The sequence below is a fragment of the Anarhichas minor genome, unplaced genomic scaffold (genome assembly GCF_050575085.1).
Source record: "Anarhichas minor isolate MPS153535 unplaced genomic scaffold, ASM5057508v1 ptg000027l, whole genome shotgun sequence".
Classification (NCBI taxonomy): Eukaryota; Metazoa; Chordata; class Actinopteri; order Perciformes; family Anarhichadidae; genus Anarhichas; species Anarhichas minor.
In genome coordinates, this window is record NW_027466473.1 from 10,716,942 (window position 1) to 10,735,653 (window position 18,712).

The window sequence follows — 18,712 nt, forward strand, 5'->3', positions numbered from 1 at the left end:
TTGATATATGAATGCAAACATTGCTTTCATTAGAGTTAGTGAACCATGGGATATTCATGTAAACCATGACGCCGCCATTTACATGATCAGGCCCCTTTCAAACTACAGTCACAACAGCAGGCACTTACAATATGCAAATAGTTTGTTAAAGCAATGCGATTTCATATGTTTCATGAACTAGGAACATGCTGTGGAGTGTAATGTTTCATGACCATTGTACAATTCAAACCTCTGGGCATGCTCACTGAGCCTGCATGAGGAAATAGCATTTTTTGTCCGCATTCTCATATTTTGGTAATGCCAATTCATGCCTATTTGGTCATTAAAGTTTGAGTGATTTACTGATTTTTACATCCTTCCAATGCATTAGTAAGCTCAAAATTCAAACCTGGTTCAGGCAAGAATAAGCAATAATTGGCAGGAACAGCTTGCCTAATCCACAGATAAACCTGTGTGCCTGCAGATGACTATACCTAAATCGAATGGATCATTTAATGCACTCTGGTCAGTAAACATAGACATGCTTTGGAGTGGACTGCTAAATGTTTTCACTCTATACAACAGATAAGTGATGCTATATGTCTACATGTAAGCCTGAATTGTATTGCCATTGGCTTTCACCCTGCTCTGCCATCTGTTATTATTAAAACCATAATTGGTCCCTGGTCTTTGCAGACCCGACGTGATTGAGTTTGACAACCTGAAGAGGTCCAATGCTCACTACAATCTCCAGAATGCTTTCAATGTGGCTGAGAAGGATCTTGGGCTCACCAAGCTGCTGGACCCAGAAGGTGAGTGCGTAACGCCTCCGCAAAAACATCGAAGCCTTTCTGTCACAAGTCACGCTGACGGCCTGACACCGTCCAACAAGGCACTAAACTGTCGTTCGAAACAGACTGATGCCTGTTGATGGCAACACCACATCACACGTCGGCTACAGTGACATCACAAAAAGCATGTCCAAAGATAGTAACAGTTTGGCGCCAATTAAACTCCCCATTCATGCTGTTTCGATACTTAACTGTGTTGTTTGTGCATGATAAGGTTTATGGTCACTACAGTAAAAGAAAGACTTCCGTGTACATCGATCATGTTTCTTTCTCTCCAGATGTTAATGTTGATCAACCCGATGAAAAGTCCATCATAACCTATGTGGCAACCTATTACCATTACTTCTCGAAGATGAAAGCTCTGGCAGTGGAGGGCAAGCGAATTGGCAAGGTTAGCTGTGTGTGTGTGTGTGTGTGTGCGCGTACATTATGTGTAGAGTTGCCTTGATTCACAGATCCCTCTCGGTTGCAGGTACTGGACTATGCTATCGAGGCTGACCAACTGATAGAGAAGTACGAGACCCTTGCCTCGGAGCTGCTGCAGTGGATTGAGCAGACCATAGGGACGCTCAATGATCGGCAGCTAGCTAACTCACTGAATGCTGTGCAAAACCAGCTGCAGGCTTTTAACTCCTACCGGACTGTGGAGAAACCCCCCAAGTGAGTGGGTTAATATAACCCAGTGAATGAACCCAATGCTTGTTATCAATTGGGATCCAAAGTGAGAAGCTGTACATTATGTCAAACCAAGGTGGTTTCTGTCTCCACAGATTTACAGAGAAAGGAAACTTGGAAGTTCTCCTCTTCACTATCCAGAGCAAGATGAGAGCAAACAATCAGAAAGTCTACATGCCAAGAGAGGGCAAACTCATCTCTGACATCAATAAGGTATGGGTTGCTCTACAAAAGGGCTCGAAATGGTTTTCCAACAAGAAACATAATCAGCATGTATGTTGTATTGGTATCCTAGTTGCAGGTTGTTACAAACTTCCTGTGTTTTCTTGTGGCAGGCATGGGAGCGACTGGAAAAGGCAGAGCATGAACGGGAGCTGGCACTGAGAAACGAGTTGATTCGCCAGGAGAAGCTGGAGATGCTCGCTGCACGTTTTGACCGCAAAGCAGCTATGAGGGAAACGTGGCTGAGTGAGAACCAGAGGCTGGTGTCTCAGGTAAGACAACTAAAGACAGACACGTGTGGCTACAGATGCATTCTTATTTCTGACTTGAATACATTGAACAGTTCTGCTGTGATTGAGCTCACTTTCCTTCGTTATTAGGACAACTTTGGAACTGACTTGGGAGCTGTGGAAGCTGCCACCCGCAAACACGAAGCGATTGAGACGGACATTGGGGCATATTGGGAGCGCGTGGCCGCTGTGGAGGCCGTTGCCAAAGAGCTGGAAGCAGAGAGGTACCATGATGTGCGGCGTGTTACTGCGCGGAGGGATAATGTGCATCGACTCTGGGAATACCTGAAAGAGCTTCTGGCTGCACGCAGAGAGCGGCTGCACGCCCATCGTGACCTCCAGAGACTGTTTGAGGAGATGCGCTACATCATGGACTGGATGGCAGACATGAAGGTACTGACCCAACGCAACACATGCTCACTCTGTTTAACAGTGCTCACCATGTTTTAACTCGTTTGAACTGCTGCGTTGCATTCCTACTCTCTGTTGGCTTTGTTTTTAATCAACAAAAAGGAATTTCCTAATCCTCTCATTAAGTTGGTGTTTGTTCACATATGTCCTCGGCAGCTTTAGTGTCTGTGCTTATCTGAGGACCATTAACAGCAGTAATTAGCCTTTTACAGGCCTGAGCTGTGTTGGCTGTCATTGGCTTTACTGAGGTTGGCTGAGGTCTTTTTTTTACCTTACATGGTTAAATCTGGGTTTTAATTCTAATAATTATTTAATAATAATAATAGTTTTACACTTGTGAATATTTATCAGTTGTGTATCTGTTTAAAATATAGCATGTATGCCGCTCTCTGCTACTCTGAGGGCGTGGCCTCGTTGGCCACCCACCACCTTAAATAAATATCGCACTATTTGCTGCTTTTGAGCTTTGACCCGTTCCATTGTTAGCGTTTGAGGTTTTCTTTACACTTCCCAGTTGAGAAACAGTTAAAGGTGTTTCATTTTTATGGGGGACAGCTGTCTGTGTTTGTTTGTCTGGGGTGGAGTTGTTCAGGACATGAATCCATTTCTTCTGTCATTTTCAGTGGTTACTGGTATATAATTAGAATGCTTGTAAACAGTTTATTGTCTGTATTTAATTGTGTTTGTAGCAGCAAGTTAATGGTCTGAAGCTACAGCTTGTTGAAATTCTGCTGTCAGCCATTACTGGTCTTTGGCCGTTTAAAATGTCACGATGTGCCAAACATAGCTCATAAAATGGTAATGATTCAAAATGTATAAATAAATATATATTTGTTTTAAAAGTTAGTAGACAAAATACCAAAACTAGATTCCTACCTTGTGGGTGCGGTTGCAAACAGTTTGGAGGTTTTCTTTTTTTAAATTCTATTTATATTAAATAACAAATCTTCTGTTTTAGGGTCGTCTGCAGTCTCAGGACAGTGGCAAACACTTGCATGATGTGTTGGACCTACTGCAGAAACACACTCTGGTAGAGGCTGACATTTCAGCTCAGGCAGAGAGGATCAAGGCAGTCCAGGGAACGGCACAGCGCTTCACTTCCTATGAACAGGGTGAGTCTACAGATCATGTAGATTTAGTCTCATCTATTTGTGCACAAGATCTAAGTGCCATGTATTCCTGCCTTTTCTAATTGCCAGCCTACAAACCGTGTGAGCCGGGACTAGTGAGTGAGAAGGTTGACCTCCTCGGGCAAGCCTATGAGGAGCTTGGTCAGCTTGTTGAGAAACGCAGAGTGCGCCTGGAGGAGTCACGCCGCCTGTGGCAGTTTCTGTGGGATGTGGGAGAAGAGGCAGCCTGGATCAGAGAGCAGGAGCAGATCCTGGCCAGTGGAGACTGTGGCCGTGACCTCACTTCTGCCCTTCACCTGCTCAGCAAACATGAGGCCTTCAGGGACGAGATGGCAGCCCGTTACGGCCCCCTGAGTAACAGCATCGCTGCCGGAGAGGCTTTGGTTGAGGAGGGACACTTTGGAGCCCCAGAGGTCACCGAGAGGATTCAAGACATCCGTGCACAGTGGACACATCTGGAGGAGGTGGGTGGTGATCCCGATTCATTGTATTTGTACAGTATAAATGGTTGCATTTATTGTTTTTTTTTGTGTTTGTAATTGTCCTGCTCAATCTGCTCCCCAGACAACTAGGCTCAGAGAGCAGAGCCTCAAGGAAGCTGTGGCCCTGCACCAGTTTCAAACAGATGCCGATGACATGGAGGTATGGGTCATGGAGACACTTAGACAGGTGTCAAGTCAGGAGGTGGGCCATGATGAGTTCTCCACCCAAACTCTCGCTCGCAAGCAGAGGGAGGTAGAGGAGGAGATCCAAAGTCACCGCCCCGGCATCGACTCCCTGCATGAGCAGGTCCAAGCACTGCCAGAGGCCTATGTACATTTCCCTCAGGTATGTGTGCTTTATTTTTTTTAAATAATTTTCGGTGATGACTTACTGCTTGTGGTGCTAAATATTGTTTATGGCTGTTTGTAGGTGGATGGTCGCCTACCTGCTATTGAGCAGAGTTATGAAGAACTGGAGTCTCTGTCAGCAGCTCGGCGCCAGGCTCTGGAAGGTGCCCTGGCCCTGTACCGCATGTTCAGTGAAGCTGGTGCCTGCCAGCTCTGGGTGGAGGAAAAGGAGCAGTGGTTAGATGGCATGGAGATCCCTACCAGACTAGAGGACTTGGAGGTGGTGCAACAGAGGTTAGTCTGGGCGAAAGGGGAGAATGTTAATACAGAAGATTTAATTCGTCTGAAATCGTATCCTTTGAAAAGATGTGAATTAATAAGCTTTCTTTCTTTATTATCTACCGAAATATCTAGTCTATTAGATTAGACTTTTCCGAATGAGTGAATTGATGCTGGTCTATTATTTATGGCTGCAGATTTGAGACACTGGAACCTGAGATGAACAACCTAGGCACTCGTGTCACTGATGTGAACCAGGTGGCCGAGCAGCTGCTGAGCTCCGAAAACTGCAACAAAGACCAAATCCATCAGACACGAGACCAACTGCACAACAGGTCAGAGCAAACATACGAGGCCCAGTAAAACCCACCATGTAACACAGAAATACATTTGTCCTCAATCAGCACTGTGGTTAGCATTTTAGCCTAAATATTACATCTGCTGCGGTCCCTAGATGGAAGGAGTTCGAACAACTGGCTGGCCAAAAGAAAGTGGCCCTAGAGTCGGCCCTTAACATCCAGAACTACCACTTGGAGTGTAACGAGATCCAATCTTGGATGAAGGAAAAAACCAAAGTGATTGAATCCACCCAGAGCCTGGGCAATGACCTGGCTGGAGTGATGGCGCTGCAACGCAAACTCACTGGCATGGAGAGGGACCTGGAGGCCATTCAGGTATGAAGAGGTCACATGCAGTGACTCATTGGTGAGGGATGGGAACGGAACAGACTGTGTAATAGATAGTCAATTATTAGTAGGATTATTTTGGGCTTCGTGTTGAGGTATCTTGTTGTCATATCTGCGTTAAAATCATTTTTCATATCCGTTCAGGGCAAACTGGATGACCTGAGCAACGAGGCTGAAAAACTGGCCTTGGAACATCCAGATCAGGCAGGAGAGATCCAAGGACACCTGGCAGAGATTCAAGAGGTGTGGGAGGAGTTGAACGCCACCATGAAGCGGCGCGAGGAGTCATTGGGCGAAGCCAGCAAGCTGCAGGGCTTCCTCAGGGATCTGGATGACTTTCAGTCCTGGCTGTCCCGCACCCAGACAGCCGTGGCCTCGGAGGACATTCCAACCTCTCTGCCTGAGGCTGAGAGTTTGCTAGCCCAGCATGAGAGTATTAAGAATGAGGTGGACAACTATAAGGAGGACTACGAGAAGATGCGAGCGGTCGGCGATGAGGTGACCCAAGGTCAGACAGATGCCCAGCACATGTTCCTGGCCCAGAGACTCCAGGCGCTGGACACTGGCTGGCATGAGTTGCGTCGCATGTGGGAGAACCGCCACAGTCTCTTGGCCCAGGCCTTTGACTTCCAGACTTTCTTGAGAGACGCAAAGCAGGCAGAGGCTTTCCTCAACAGCCAGGTTAGGAACATGCACTGTGGAATTAAAGCCTGTACCAGAGAGTTATAGAAACTAAATGAATTCATTGAAACAAAAATCATTTATCAATGTTCTGCTTTATTGGTCAGTGGCTACAGTCCAGCAGTCGATGCCAAATCCCTGTGTGTTTCTGAAATACTAGATATACTGCATGATTTAAGTGGAGGATTGAGTCTTTAAGCAGAGCATGGGTTACTACGAGTTGGATAGAAATGTAAATCTAATTCAAATTACATCGCAAAATCCATTTATAGTCTCAATTAAATACAATGGATCAATCAAATTGATTCAATGTTTGAGATTTGCGATGCCAAAAGTAAAGGAGTGAAATATTTTTGTCACTCTGCTCCCACAATGTTTTTTAGGCCAACACATGCATGTTCTTCTTCTTCTTTACCCTCATGTTGATACTGTGTTCTTTATCCAATATCCCGATATATCAATTTGGCATTGGAATTAGATAATTGCACATAAGAAATGTTTTTAAAGAATGGCATTCCTTTCCTCTCTGTGTAGGAGTATGTGCTGTCCCACACAGAAATGCCCACCAGCCTTCAAGGAGCAGAGGAGGCCATTAAGAAGCATGAGGATTTCCTCACCACCACAGAGGCCAGTGAGGAGAAGATAACTGGCGTGGTGGAGGCTGGACGGCGCCTCATTAACGACAGTAATGCAAACTCTGATAAGATCCAGGAAAAAGTCGATTCCATCCAGGAAAGGTTAGAGCAAGCCACATTGAATGTATTGATGGTGTAATATTTGAAGACAGGATGTGTATTTAGCTTTCTGCTTAATTTTCTCCAGGTATCTTAAAAATAAGGAGGCTGCAAATGAATTGCTGGCTAAGCTTAAGGACAACCGGGAACTGCAGCACTTCCTCCAAGATGGACAGGAGGTAAAAAATATTTTAAATAAAATAGCATAATCAATAAATGAGTAGAAGCTGCTTATGGGATAAATATGTGAAAGTTACCTATAATTTTGAGTATAAATGGCTTCTTTAATCATAAAAAACAAACTATAGAATTTGTGTTGATCACTTGTATTTCTTTATGTTTCGTTCCCTGAAAGTATGCAACACTTAATAATATAAAGAAGTTATACTTCATCCATAATGCTATTCTCTTTTCTGTAGCTCACGTTGTGGATAAATGAGAAGATGTTGACGGCACAGGACATGTCTTATGATGAGGCCAGAAATCTTCACAGCAAGTGGCAGAAGCATCAGGCCTTCATGGCAGAGCTGGCCTCCAACAAAGACTGGCTGGACAAAATTGATAAGGTGTGGCCATTTTTATATACATTATATAGCATTTCATTGCTATTTTTTTCTGGGGACAATCTGGCACGACTGATATTTCCAAAGCAAAATGAACCTGAATTCAAACTTGTCCTTGTTTCCTGTCTCCAACAGGAGGGTCAGGCACTGGTGGCCGAGAAGCCGGAGCTAAAGCCTGTTGTTCAGCAGACCCTGGATGACCTACAGCATCAGTGGGAGGAGCTGGAGGGCACCACCCAAACCAAGGCCCGGTGCTTGTTCGATGCTAACCGGGCAGAGCTCTTTACACAGAGCTGCTCTGCTCTGGATGTCTGGCTGAAAAACCTGGAGGGTCAGCTGCATAACGACGACTATGGCAAGGATTTGACAAGTGTCAACATCCTGCTCCAGAAGCACCAGGTAGAGCACACTGTAGAGCACAATCCATGTCCTCTTTGCTGTCAAGAAATACTGTTCATTTGAATCTACAGATGGCATTTTATTAATCCTGCACTGCCAAATGTTAAGTGGACACTGTCAAATGTCATATCTTCTAACATCTTTGTACTGTCGCTGCGTAGATGCTGGAGCACCAGATGGAGGTCAGAGAGAAGGAGGTGCAGTCCCTTCAGTCTCAGGCTCAGGCTCTGTCCCAGGAGGACGCTGGAATCGCTGAGGTAGATGGTCAGCAAAGGCGTGTCACTGACAACTTCTCCAACCTTCAGGATCCTCTCCAACTGAGGAGACAGCGACTACTCGCCTCCAAAGAAGCGCATCAATTCAACAGAGATCTGGAGGATGAAATTGTGAGTCGAATCACCTGATCGATTCCTTAAATTAGATGTAAAACATTTTGTGTTTGTCTTGCATCCGTTTTGCCTGATCATGTTTTATGAACCGGTTTGCTTTTCCCTCAGCTTTGGGTGAACGAGAGGATGCCCCTGGCAGACTCCACAGACCATGGAAAGGACCTGCCCACCGTACAGCTGCTAATCAAGAAGAACCAGGTACAGTGAATACAATAACTTTGTATAAATTGTTGTAATGCAGGGTAATTAAAGGAAGATAAAACTGACTTACCTCTGACTTATTAAACGTTTTCAATGAATATACACCTAAGGCAAATGGGAGATGCAGACAATGCCAACCCACCCTCTCTGTTTCTGAATCAGACATTGCAGAAGGAGATCCAGGGCCACCAGCCTCGCATCGATGACATCCATAGACGAGGCCAGACTCAGAGCCAGGTAGATGGTGAGAGGCAGTCTGTCCTAGAGGAGCGCCTTGTTGAGCTGCGGGACCTCTGGGACCAGCTGATAGCCGAGACAGACAAGCGCCATGCCCGTCTAATAGAGGCAAATCGCGCCCAGCAGTTCTATGCTGATGCAGCGGAGGCGGAGGCCTGGATGGGAGAACAAGAGCTACACATGATGTCAGAGGAAAAAGCCAAGGTAAGACGAGACAAAATAAGACAAAAAAACTGCTCTTGGTGCTGCTTTTTCACAATCTTTTGTCTTGACAAAGTATCATAATTTCCCATTTGTCTCCCAGGATGAGCAAAGCGCACTAGTGATGGTCAAGAAGCACCAGACCCTGGAACAGGCACTTGAAGACTACGCCCAAACCATTCACCAACTAGCCAACAGCAGCCGCACCATGGTCAACGGCGAACACCCAGAGAGGTAAGAATGCAGAAATGGATCTAAATGTTGAAGTGTCAACTGTGACACAAGCCTTCTTAAGAAAGAAGTTGTCCACCCACAACCCACTGATCTGTGTTGCTCTCTTTTCTATCTTAACACAGCGAGAGAATCACCTTACGGCAATCCCAAGTTGACAAACTGTATGCAGGGTTGAAAGACCTCGCTGAGGAGCGTCGTGGGCGACTTCAGGAGAGACTGCGTCTGACCCAGCTGAAGCGGGAGGTGGATGACCTGGAACAGTGGATTGCTGAGAGGGAAGTGGTTGCTGGCTCCCATGAACTAGGACAGGACTATGAACATGTCACAGTAAGTTTCTTTTTTTTTTTTTTTTTCGTCACATACTTTGTAGACACTGAAGCTCAGGGAAATTTGGCTGAAATTAATGACGTTTCCCACTTCTGCCCTGATTTTTCTTTCTACAGATGCTGAGGGACAAGTTCCGGGAGTTTGCTCGTGACACCAGCAACATTGGCCAAGAGCGTGTAGATGGTGTAAACGGGCTGGCGGATGACCTGATTGAGTCGGGTCATCCTGAGAACGCTAGTGTGGCTGAGTGGAAAGACGGGTTAAACGAGGCTTGGGCTGATCTGCTGGAGCTGATCGACACACGCACACAAATGTTAGCAGCCTCCTATGAGTTGCACCGCTTCCATCATGATGCCATGGAGGTGCTTGGACGTATGAAGGAGAAGAGGGAAGGGCTGCCTTCTGACCTTGGCCGTGATCTGAACACCGTTCAGCATCTACACAGACAGCACAACACTTTCGAAAATGACATCCAGGCCCTCAGTGGACAGGTCTGCTCTCTGTTAATAAAGAGCTCTCATGTGAGATGCCAAAAGAGCCATGTGAACAGAAAACTGAATGTCTCCTCTTTGATCTCATAGGTGAACCAGGTGCAAGATGATGCAGCCCGGCTGCAGAAGGCTTATGCTGGGGAGAAGGCGGATGACATCAACAGGAGTGAACACGCTGTGACTTCTGCCTGGGAAGGCCTGCTTGAGGCCGGTCAGGCCCGCAGGCTCCTCCTGCTGGACACTGTGGAGAAGTTCCGTTTCTTCAACATGGTGCGAGACCTGATGCTCTGGATGGACGGCGTCAATCTGCAGATAGACGCACACGACAGCCCCAGGTGACATTTCATGCTTAGTTTTCCAGTTGCGGTAATGAATGCTGTTATAATCAGTGCGACGAGTATAATTAAATCTCACCTCATTCTCCTCTCCGTTGTCCCAGGGATGTGTCTGCTGCAGGGCTGGTCATTGCCAATCATCAGGACATCAAGTCAGAGATTGAGACCAGGGCAGACAGCTTTACTGCCTGTATTGAGATGGGACATTCTCTTATCAACAATAATCACTATGCAACTGATGAGGTACTGTGCACTGGGTCACTTTCACTGTTATCTGCAGTCATGTTATTGCATATTTAAAATAAAGTCTCTGAGTGAAAATGGAACATTGTGGGTTATTGCTTAAAGTCAATCTTGTCATGCGTCTTCTCGTCACTGAATGTTTGAATCTTTGATTCACAGGTCCGGGAGAAACTGGCTCAACTCCAGCAAAAGAGAGAGAAGATCAACAAAAAGTGGCAAGACAAGATGGACCATTTACAAATAGGTATGCCTGCTTTGCACGTTGTATAGTCTGCATGAGGGCACGTTGTATAGTCTGCATGAGGGCACATTGAAGCTTGTCGTGCCATGGCAAATGAAATGCGGAGGGTACTGTGTTGTGGTTGCTACAGGGTAAAGGTAGCAGATAAAATACAAACGGGTACGTCCAGTTTGAAGGTTATCATGGCATCCAGAGGTAAACGGCAAAATGCTACAAGGCACACACCACACAGCATTCTATAAGGCATGTGTGCTTAAAACTATTTGATTGGTGGTAATTGCGTAGTGGCAAAAATTGAGCCAGGGCAAATTTTTTATTTTTTTGAATGTTTTTATTTTTTATTTGGTGGTCTGAAATAGACCAAATGTGTACCTGACTCATTGCTAATAGTTCTTGATGCTGTATTTCTCAATGTCCCGGTATTTGTTCACTCTCTATCTCTTTCTTTTTCTTTTTCTCTCCGTCTTCTGCGCCCCTTGTCGCTGCATCGCAGTGCTGGAGGTGTTGCAGTTCGGACGCGATGCCTGTGTGGCAGAGTCCTGGTTGGCAGGGCAAGAACCTCTGGTGCGAGCAGCAGAGCTGGGCTCAAATGTGGATGAGGTAGAGAGCCTAATTAAGCGCCACGAGGCCTTTGAGAAACTTGCTACAGCCTGGGAAGACCGCTTTGTGCTGCTGGAGAAACTTACTACGGTAATTAAAACAATGACTTGCATCACATAGCAAAAATGTTTCTGTGTATTTGAGAATGATGTGAGTTAGTTCTGAGTGGCCTGGTATGTACAGGTAGAGGATGTCCGCCACTCATCTATTAGTGTAGGCATTGATCCTCCCTCACTCATGTGGCGTTACGTTTAGCTATCACCACTGACTTTACATTTCTCAGCTTGAGGAGCATGAGCTCCAGAAGCGGCTAGAGGAAGAAGAGAGAGCAAGGCGACCCCCTACACCACCCCCAGCAGAAGTGGCACAATCTGAAACAGAAAGTCATGTACACGATTCTCAAGCCAGGTAAACCAAAGAGGACTTCCGGTAGAGCAGAGCCGTGTTGATGTATAGTACAATTAGACATTGTTTTTAATATATTTTATTAACATGCTTTCCACTCGCTCTCCAACTCAGAACCAGTCTGGACCAGACTACACTCAATCAGTCTGTGTCGGTGAATGGAGTTCACAGCGACAATGACACATCGCAGGTGAGTGTTTTGTGGATCCAAATCCTTTGAACATAACAGGCTTTCTGCTCTGTGGTGCAACAGAGTCATTTTCTACCTTAGGGCTCTGGCATGTAATGTCCTTTCCATGTTTCATGCCTCATCTCCTACATTATGACTCCTTCCATCAATCTGTGTTAAACAGTTTAATAGAGAAAGATGTCTGAAAAAGAAATGCTGGTTATTTGCATTAATGTTAGCATGAGATGTCCACATCTAATAATAATACATTACTGGCAAAAACATGGCAACAGTTTGTTGCAAACAATGAATATTATTAAAATATATGAGTTTGAGTACATTACACTACATATATCACTGTATTTGAGTGTGTGTCCCTGTCTCTGTCTGTTCCACTCTAATAATAACAGTGTTCTTTTGACACACATTCCTTTGTTATATAGTGACATTGCTATTATCCAACTGAAATAAACTATCTGTGTTTTTACCAGAAAATAGCCAGTAAAACAAGAATACCTATGAAATAGTATATATGGAGCAATACTTTATGATCGGGATAAGATTTGATTGTAGGTATTGTTGATGATACTTCCACACGACAAATGATTTTGTGATGTGGAAGCACTTTTTCTGAAAAGAATCAGTGCCACCCGGGATTTACAGAGGAAGAAACCCACCCAACACCTCAGGAAGCCTGATTCAATAGGACAGTGCACCTGTAAAGGAGGGGGTTGGGATCTGGGTAGGGCACAGTAAACGTCCATGCATGTCAGAATGTTACACTATCCTAGTAAAGAACCTCACTGGCAGATGAAAATAAGCACCTTATGGAAAGCAGAAGTAAACTTATGTCAAGAGCCATTTCTGTATTAATGGAACTTCATAAATTTGACGGTTTATGGACACCGCTGTTATGAGCAGCCGATCATAATGGTGATGCGTCTGAACCCAGTTTCTCACTTTCAAGTTTCTGCCGCAGACGAGACTTCTTAACAATTTCTTATTGCGTTTTTATCAGCAGTCAAAATCGCTACCGTTGTCAGTGGGAAAGAAATCAGAGCCTAAACGTGTGTGTAAGCCAAAGCAGCCGGAGCGTGTGAGTACCAAGCCGTGGTCGGCTGTGTAGCTTCCCCTCGCCCCCCCCCCCCCCCACCTCCCCGTCACAGCCTCCGCTCAGCTCCTGGTCAACTGCAGCGCCTCTTTTCTTCTGTTGAGAAGCCATCGCTCTCTATCACAGACCCAAACCATTGCTTTATTTATTTATCTTTCGTTAATGAGTCCCATTGCTGTTTTTAAAGGCATGATGCAGATTCATGAGCAGATTGTTCTCATGGATCAAGTCTGCTGTTGTATGTGTGCTCATATTGACCAGGACAAGAGTTACTGTAAATGTGAAGCTCGGAGTTGTAAATGTGCTAATGTGGTGATAATTGTATCGGTTCTAAGCTGATTTATGTGTACCTTGTTTTAGTCTTTCCCCACATGTGTACACTTCCTGTGATGAGTGTGAACGTCATTCAACAGCTCAAAAAAAGGCACAAGAATGTCTCCTGAGCTTATATTTTCCTCTGCTGTCACAATTCAGTACTTTAAGAGGCATCCTATAGTCTTTGGATTTTGTATTTAGGATTCATAAAGTAAATGAAAGCTAGAGATGTGGATGGTTTAAGGCTTTAGAGTTGTACTGTAATTGTGTGTTTGTGTGTTGCAGTTATTAAGTTATTATTTATTGATTTATAGAGAATATTTACATTACAAATTGGTGTCTGCCTTTGTTTCGAAAGGTATATCAGGTTGCCTCAGTACATTTAGATTATTTTTCTAACATTTTAACTATCCATGTTCAGTGTAGCATGCATTCATGCGGGTTGTTTTAATTGTATATCAGTGTACTGTGCGTTTATGCGGCTACACTGTTATCTCAGGTAATCACACAGTGCCGACAAAAACAAGCGTCATCATGACTTTTCACGTACGGCTGTGAATGGCTGCTTTGCTGCTCACTGCTTCCATCCAGTCACCATGTTTTTTTTCTACCTCCTCACCACCATTCATGTTCTGGTTTGAACCACAGGGCTCCGAGTCCGAGTCGGTGAACGGACCAGGCAGGGACAGCGGGCTGGCATCCTCTCGCCTTGAGCCTTCTGCCACGTTACCGAGCAAAGGTGGAGCAGAGCCCGATGCCATGGAGGGGATGCTCTGTCGAAAGCAGGAGATGGAGTCCCACAGCAAAAAGGCAGCTACCAGGTGAGTGTTGTTATTGGTCAAGTGCATTTAAATAGTCATCAGAGAGCCGAGACCAGACTTGATTTCAGTTAAAAAATATTGAAAAACTAAGTTGGTTGTGTCTTAATCTGTCCTAACGTGTTTTAATGTGATATGCTGTAGAACTCTAAAACGTCCGGCTCATGTCTACCTTATTTCATCTTATTTAGTTTACTCTGTTACATCTTTCAAGTTGTGTTTTGCAGTGTCACTACCTTTCTACAATAGTCAAGAGGAATATTGTACCAAATGTCCTGATCTTGTTTCTTTGTTCCTGTAGGTCCTGGCAGAACGTGTACTGTGCCCTCAGAAAAGGAAGTCTCGGTTTCTATAAAGACGGCAAGAGCGCTAGCAATGGCATTCCATACCACGGAGAGGTACCCATCAGCCTGGGAGAGGCTGTGTGTGAGGTAGCACACGGCTATAAGAAGAGGAGATTTGTATTCAAGCTCAGGTGAGAATAGAGGCAATTAAAAACCCCAGAACAAGGATTCCCGATAGAGTATGTTTTTCACCCTGTTCGATTTTATAAATACAATGAAAGGCGATGAAATGCCAAGATGTAGACTTGATAGCTTGTATTTGACTAACGGTTTACATCATCAACACTGTGTCTGCAGGCTAGGGGATGGGAAAGAGTACCTGTTTCAGGCGAAGGATGAGGTAAGATGTATAAAACAGAATGACTCTACTAAAATAAGTAGTTCAATACAAATGATGTGTGTGTGTGCTGTGACCGTGCTTGACGATAGTGACGTATAATAAATGTTTTTTTTTTTTTTGTTTAAAGGCTGAGATGAGCTCCTGGATCGGTTCCATCGTCAGCGCCATTCCAACAGGCTCAGCAGACTCGCCCGTAGCTCCACGGGCGCTCAGCCGCGCCATGACGATGCCTCCCATCTCCCCCGGCTCAGGTGAAGCCGGAGGCGTTACCATGCGCAACAAAGACGGCAAAGAGAAGGACCGCGAGAAGAGGTTCAGCTTCTTTGGCAAGAAAAAATAGAACACTTGTGTTATCGCTGGAAACTACATTTGTCTAAATTTCAACAAACTGAAGCGGTCAGAAAGCAAAAGTACAGAGAGGGTAACACAAACACACTGCTCTCAGTGCAGACCCCGAGGAATCTGTCGACGGCTACTATCGTATGTGGCTTACAGAGAACTTTGTTTCTTTTCTTTCGCTCTTATTCTCTCCCTCGCCGGTTTCTATCCGTCATTTACTTTTTGTTCAACCAATTCATATTTCACATTTAGCTGCACCCAGCAACGAAAGCCCTCATCCAAATTCAGGCAATTTCAGCCAACCAGCGGAGCTTATTGGTGTTAAGTCAGTGACAGCTGTGGTTGGCATTAGTAGGGATTCAGGACCAGTTCAGTTTCAATCCACCAAAAACGGCCCTCCTTCAGAATGAATATTTTCTCTTCAGTGAGTCTTGGCTGGGTCGTGGTGGAAACTTTTCATCAATGGCCGTTTTGTTCTGCAAGGAATACAAAGGCCTAAGTAAGTACGAGTCTTGACTAGCTGAGCCGTTTTGATGCCGTGTCACTAATAAAACAATGGATGGTGGCTTTACACTGGGGTGCACTCTGGTTTTATTTCCCCGCTTTAAAGCGCTCTCTCTTTGTGGGAGGATCACATCACTCTTTTTCTCTGTACTTTGTATTGATGTTATTAACCTGACCGATTTATTATTGCTATTATTATTATTATTATTATTATTTATCTTTTGCTATTGCTGGTTTGAGAAAACAAGCTAATTAATTTTCCATTAGATATTCATGATTAATGTTTTTGGTTAAATTAGTGGAGAATGTCGGGCTTGCCCTTGTATGTAATATTTTGTTTTGTTTTCTAGGAATGACAGTTGATGAGGTGTTTTGAGAAAAAAAATAAAGCTCATAAAATTTTAGAAGTGTGCAGTAAGTGATCACAAGTTTCATTGGGAAAATAATATATATATATTTAATAAGTGGTTATATTTTTTATTTTGTCTCTAATTTTGCCTGTATTTGATCATTTCTTTTGAGTGGTCTTTTCTGCTTGATTTTCAACTTTTTTCTGTACAAAGCAGAGAAGATTAGTTTTCTAGTGTGTGCGTGTGTGTGTGTGTGTGCGTGTGTGTGTGTGCGTGTGTGTGTGTGTGTGTGCGTGCGTGCGTGGGTGTGAGTTGTGGTGCTGTGGACTTTGCACGTTTAAGTTATTCCTGATCAAACGTGGCTGCTTTCCGGTACGCAAACGCAGACAAAAACCAGACACAAACACAAAATAATATTACTGGAATGATTTCATAAAATTAGCTTTTCTTTGCTTCTGGTTTTTATTATATGTGAGCTGACATTACCCAACGGAGTTCCACAAGACGGTTTAATTATTTTTGTTTTAGTCTTCTAATATCTATATCTGTTCTCTCTCTATCTACTGGTGTGACGGCATGGGGGGGCTGTTTGTAGATAAGAAGCTGAAGCACATTCTCTGTGGCAGACCGCGGGGATGCAAGCAGGTCAGATGGACATTTGGACAGGTCTCATTGAGTGAAGTGAGGGCTGCGGAAGTGAAGAATGCGGCGTATGTGCTACATGACAGACGGGTGTATTGAGCCTTACTTGGACCCACTACGGATACACTGAACCCCCTTTTTACAAACCCTAACCCTCCATTCGAACAGTCTTTAAGGAAGCTTTCGTAGTACGAAGACGGGAATGTTAAAAAAAATGTGCCCTGTGGCAATGATCTAATGTATGTCAGTGGGTTACGTATGCAGGTACAACATGAATTACAGTAACCACGGAAAGCTCTGCTCACTAACTGGCATAGAGGGAAGAGTCCTAAATTGTCTCTAAGACGAGCTTTGTGCTCTTGCATATGTGGCATGACTTCATGTAGGTTCATACTTGTATGTGTGTCATCGTTGCCATCTGTTCTCTTCTGTGTTGATGTACTCTGAAAACATGAGATCACTTCATATTCAGGGCTGGAGAGCAACTAATTCTGTGTAATTGGCATTTACAGTAATCTGAAACAAGATCATGGCAATCCAATATATTTAATGTACAAAATATGATAGGTGTTTTATTTAGTCTGCTTAAATATGGTACATGTTTCAAACGATGAAAGCATTTACAGTTTTTTGTGAGACTGTAGGCAGTAGTGACATTTTATATAAATTGATTGTTAACTGTTATTATAGTCAATCACTTAAATCCAAGTTTTAATTGATCTTTCTAACTGCCAAAATGCCACAAGAAGTTACAGGACGACAATTACAAGAATTTTAAGAGTTTTATGAATTATTTCAAGTATAGGTTTCAAGTAATCAATTATTTTGTAATTTATTTCACCTTGAAATTAACTCTTTAAAGCTGGTAATTGCCTGGATGTGTATAGCATGTCTTGGAGGGCTTGAAGTCCACTGGAATGTCACACCAAACTGTTGTGACATCACAAACAGCTGGAAATAAACTGGTTGCAGTTTAAACAGGTCGGCCTTATCTCGCAGTCCCAAATGAATGTGGAACCAGTGATCTATTGCTCAAAGACCCCCGAAGCCAGAGATGTGAAATCTGTGAACATCCACTTTGAGACTATTGAACAGCTGACGGCACCCTGGTCCAAACTTTCTCAAACTGACTGCCTTTGTCTCTGTCAGTGGGGTTTTGTATCTCGGGTGGGCGACCCAGCTCCCAGTTTGAGTATCCTTAAACAAAGCTATACGATCATGGGAACCAAGTCAATGAGGTCATTGCATACACAAGTGAGCCAATGCAGTTAGCGTACATTGTGCACAATTTTTCGAATGGAGGAGTCATTCTTCCCCAGTGGATGAGCTGTTTCTAGTGATCATTGCTACCTTTTCTCTGCTCCGGACATCAGACAACAGCGTTCAGTTGATGTCCGGCTCTCGATGTCTAAAGGTCACACAGTGTATTTTCTTATCGGCTCATTTGAATGTGAATGATTCAAATTAGTTTGGCCAAATTGGTCACGAGAAGCAAAAATATTTCGCATACTTGACATACTGTACACAAAACTTTCTCTTTCTCACACACGCGCACACACATTAATACTGTATAACGAATGCAGAATGACCCTGGCAATCCAGTTTTGTGGATGTGTCCTCAGCTGGCTGTGATTCGATGTTGCATACGGCATCCTTTTTAAAATAGCATCGTGCCACTGGTGAGCTTTGACCAGAACGTGGGACGTAATGTATTATTGATGTCAAAGAGACATGTTTTTGGTAATGAGAGTACTTGTAACAATGGAGTACTTGATGAAGAGGAAAAAAACACAACTTTTACTTGTATTAGATATGGGTGAAATCAGACTGGTGACAATTTGAGCTTCCTTTTTTTTTTTTTTTTTAGAAAAAGGCAGGACACTTGCTGTCTAGTGGGAGCTTGTATTTTTTCCTCCAGTGGTCTGTCTTGCAGCATTTGATAAGCCTGTCCTCCTACCTTCATTTCTCATTACTTTTGACGAATGTCTGTTCCTTCCTCTGTAATTCAGAGTTGTTAATACCACTACTATTATTAATTGCTATTATAATCATTATTGCTACTGTTGTTACTATTACTACTACTGTTACTAATGCAACTTATTGCAAAAATTATAACTGCTGTCCATTTTCAGGTACGTGTCTGTAA

General features: G+C 43.9%; 1 protein-coding gene across 2 annotated transcripts in view; it reads left to right on the forward strand.

Moving 5' to 3' along the window:
* Positions 1 to 15,986, forward strand: part of sptbn2 (spectrin, beta, non-erythrocytic 2) — a 28,626-nt gene extending 12,640 nt beyond the window's left edge. The window contains exons 6-39 of one of the 2 annotated variants that reach the window (XM_076101158.1): positions 676 to 791; positions 1,109 to 1,221; positions 1,303 to 1,490; positions 1,601 to 1,718; positions 1,841 to 1,999; positions 2,108 to 2,410; positions 3,387 to 3,540; positions 3,628 to 4,022; positions 4,123 to 4,386; positions 4,471 to 4,682; positions 4,865 to 5,002; positions 5,122 to 5,341; positions 5,498 to 6,034; positions 6,569 to 6,771; positions 6,857 to 6,947; positions 7,188 to 7,334; positions 7,467 to 7,730; positions 7,892 to 8,116; positions 8,228 to 8,317; positions 8,483 to 8,761; positions 8,862 to 8,992; positions 9,115 to 9,319; positions 9,436 to 9,810; positions 9,901 to 10,145; positions 10,250 to 10,388; positions 10,548 to 10,632; positions 11,123 to 11,319; positions 11,513 to 11,637; positions 11,749 to 11,824; positions 12,822 to 12,899; positions 13,878 to 14,050; positions 14,349 to 14,522; positions 14,689 to 14,731; positions 14,859 to 15,986. In XM_076101158.1, coding sequence (XP_075957273.1) covers positions 676 to 791; positions 1,109 to 1,221; positions 1,303 to 1,490; positions 1,601 to 1,718; positions 1,841 to 1,999; positions 2,108 to 2,410; positions 3,387 to 3,540; positions 3,628 to 4,022; positions 4,123 to 4,386; positions 4,471 to 4,682; positions 4,865 to 5,002; positions 5,122 to 5,341; positions 5,498 to 6,034; positions 6,569 to 6,771; positions 6,857 to 6,947; positions 7,188 to 7,334; positions 7,467 to 7,730; positions 7,892 to 8,116; positions 8,228 to 8,317; positions 8,483 to 8,761; positions 8,862 to 8,992; positions 9,115 to 9,319; positions 9,436 to 9,810; positions 9,901 to 10,145; positions 10,250 to 10,388; positions 10,548 to 10,632; positions 11,123 to 11,319; positions 11,513 to 11,637; positions 11,749 to 11,824; positions 12,822 to 12,899; positions 13,878 to 14,050; positions 14,349 to 14,522; positions 14,689 to 14,731; positions 14,859 to 15,071 — 6,475 coding nt within the window. In that variant the 3' untranslated portion in view covers positions 15,072 to 15,986. The remainder of the gene's footprint in view (positions 1 to 675; positions 792 to 1,108; positions 1,222 to 1,302; positions 1,491 to 1,600; positions 1,719 to 1,840; positions 2,000 to 2,107; positions 2,411 to 3,386; positions 3,541 to 3,627; positions 4,023 to 4,122; positions 4,387 to 4,470; positions 4,683 to 4,864; positions 5,003 to 5,121; positions 5,342 to 5,497; positions 6,035 to 6,568; positions 6,772 to 6,856; positions 6,948 to 7,187; positions 7,335 to 7,466; positions 7,731 to 7,891; positions 8,117 to 8,227; positions 8,318 to 8,482; positions 8,762 to 8,861; positions 8,993 to 9,114; positions 9,320 to 9,435; positions 9,811 to 9,900; positions 10,146 to 10,249; positions 10,389 to 10,547; positions 10,633 to 11,122; positions 11,320 to 11,512; positions 11,638 to 11,748; positions 11,825 to 12,821; positions 12,900 to 13,877; positions 14,051 to 14,348; positions 14,523 to 14,688; positions 14,732 to 14,858) is intronic. The other variant, XM_076101157.1, reaches the window with a different exon arrangement.
* Positions 15,987 to 18,712: the final 2,726 nt, after the last annotated feature.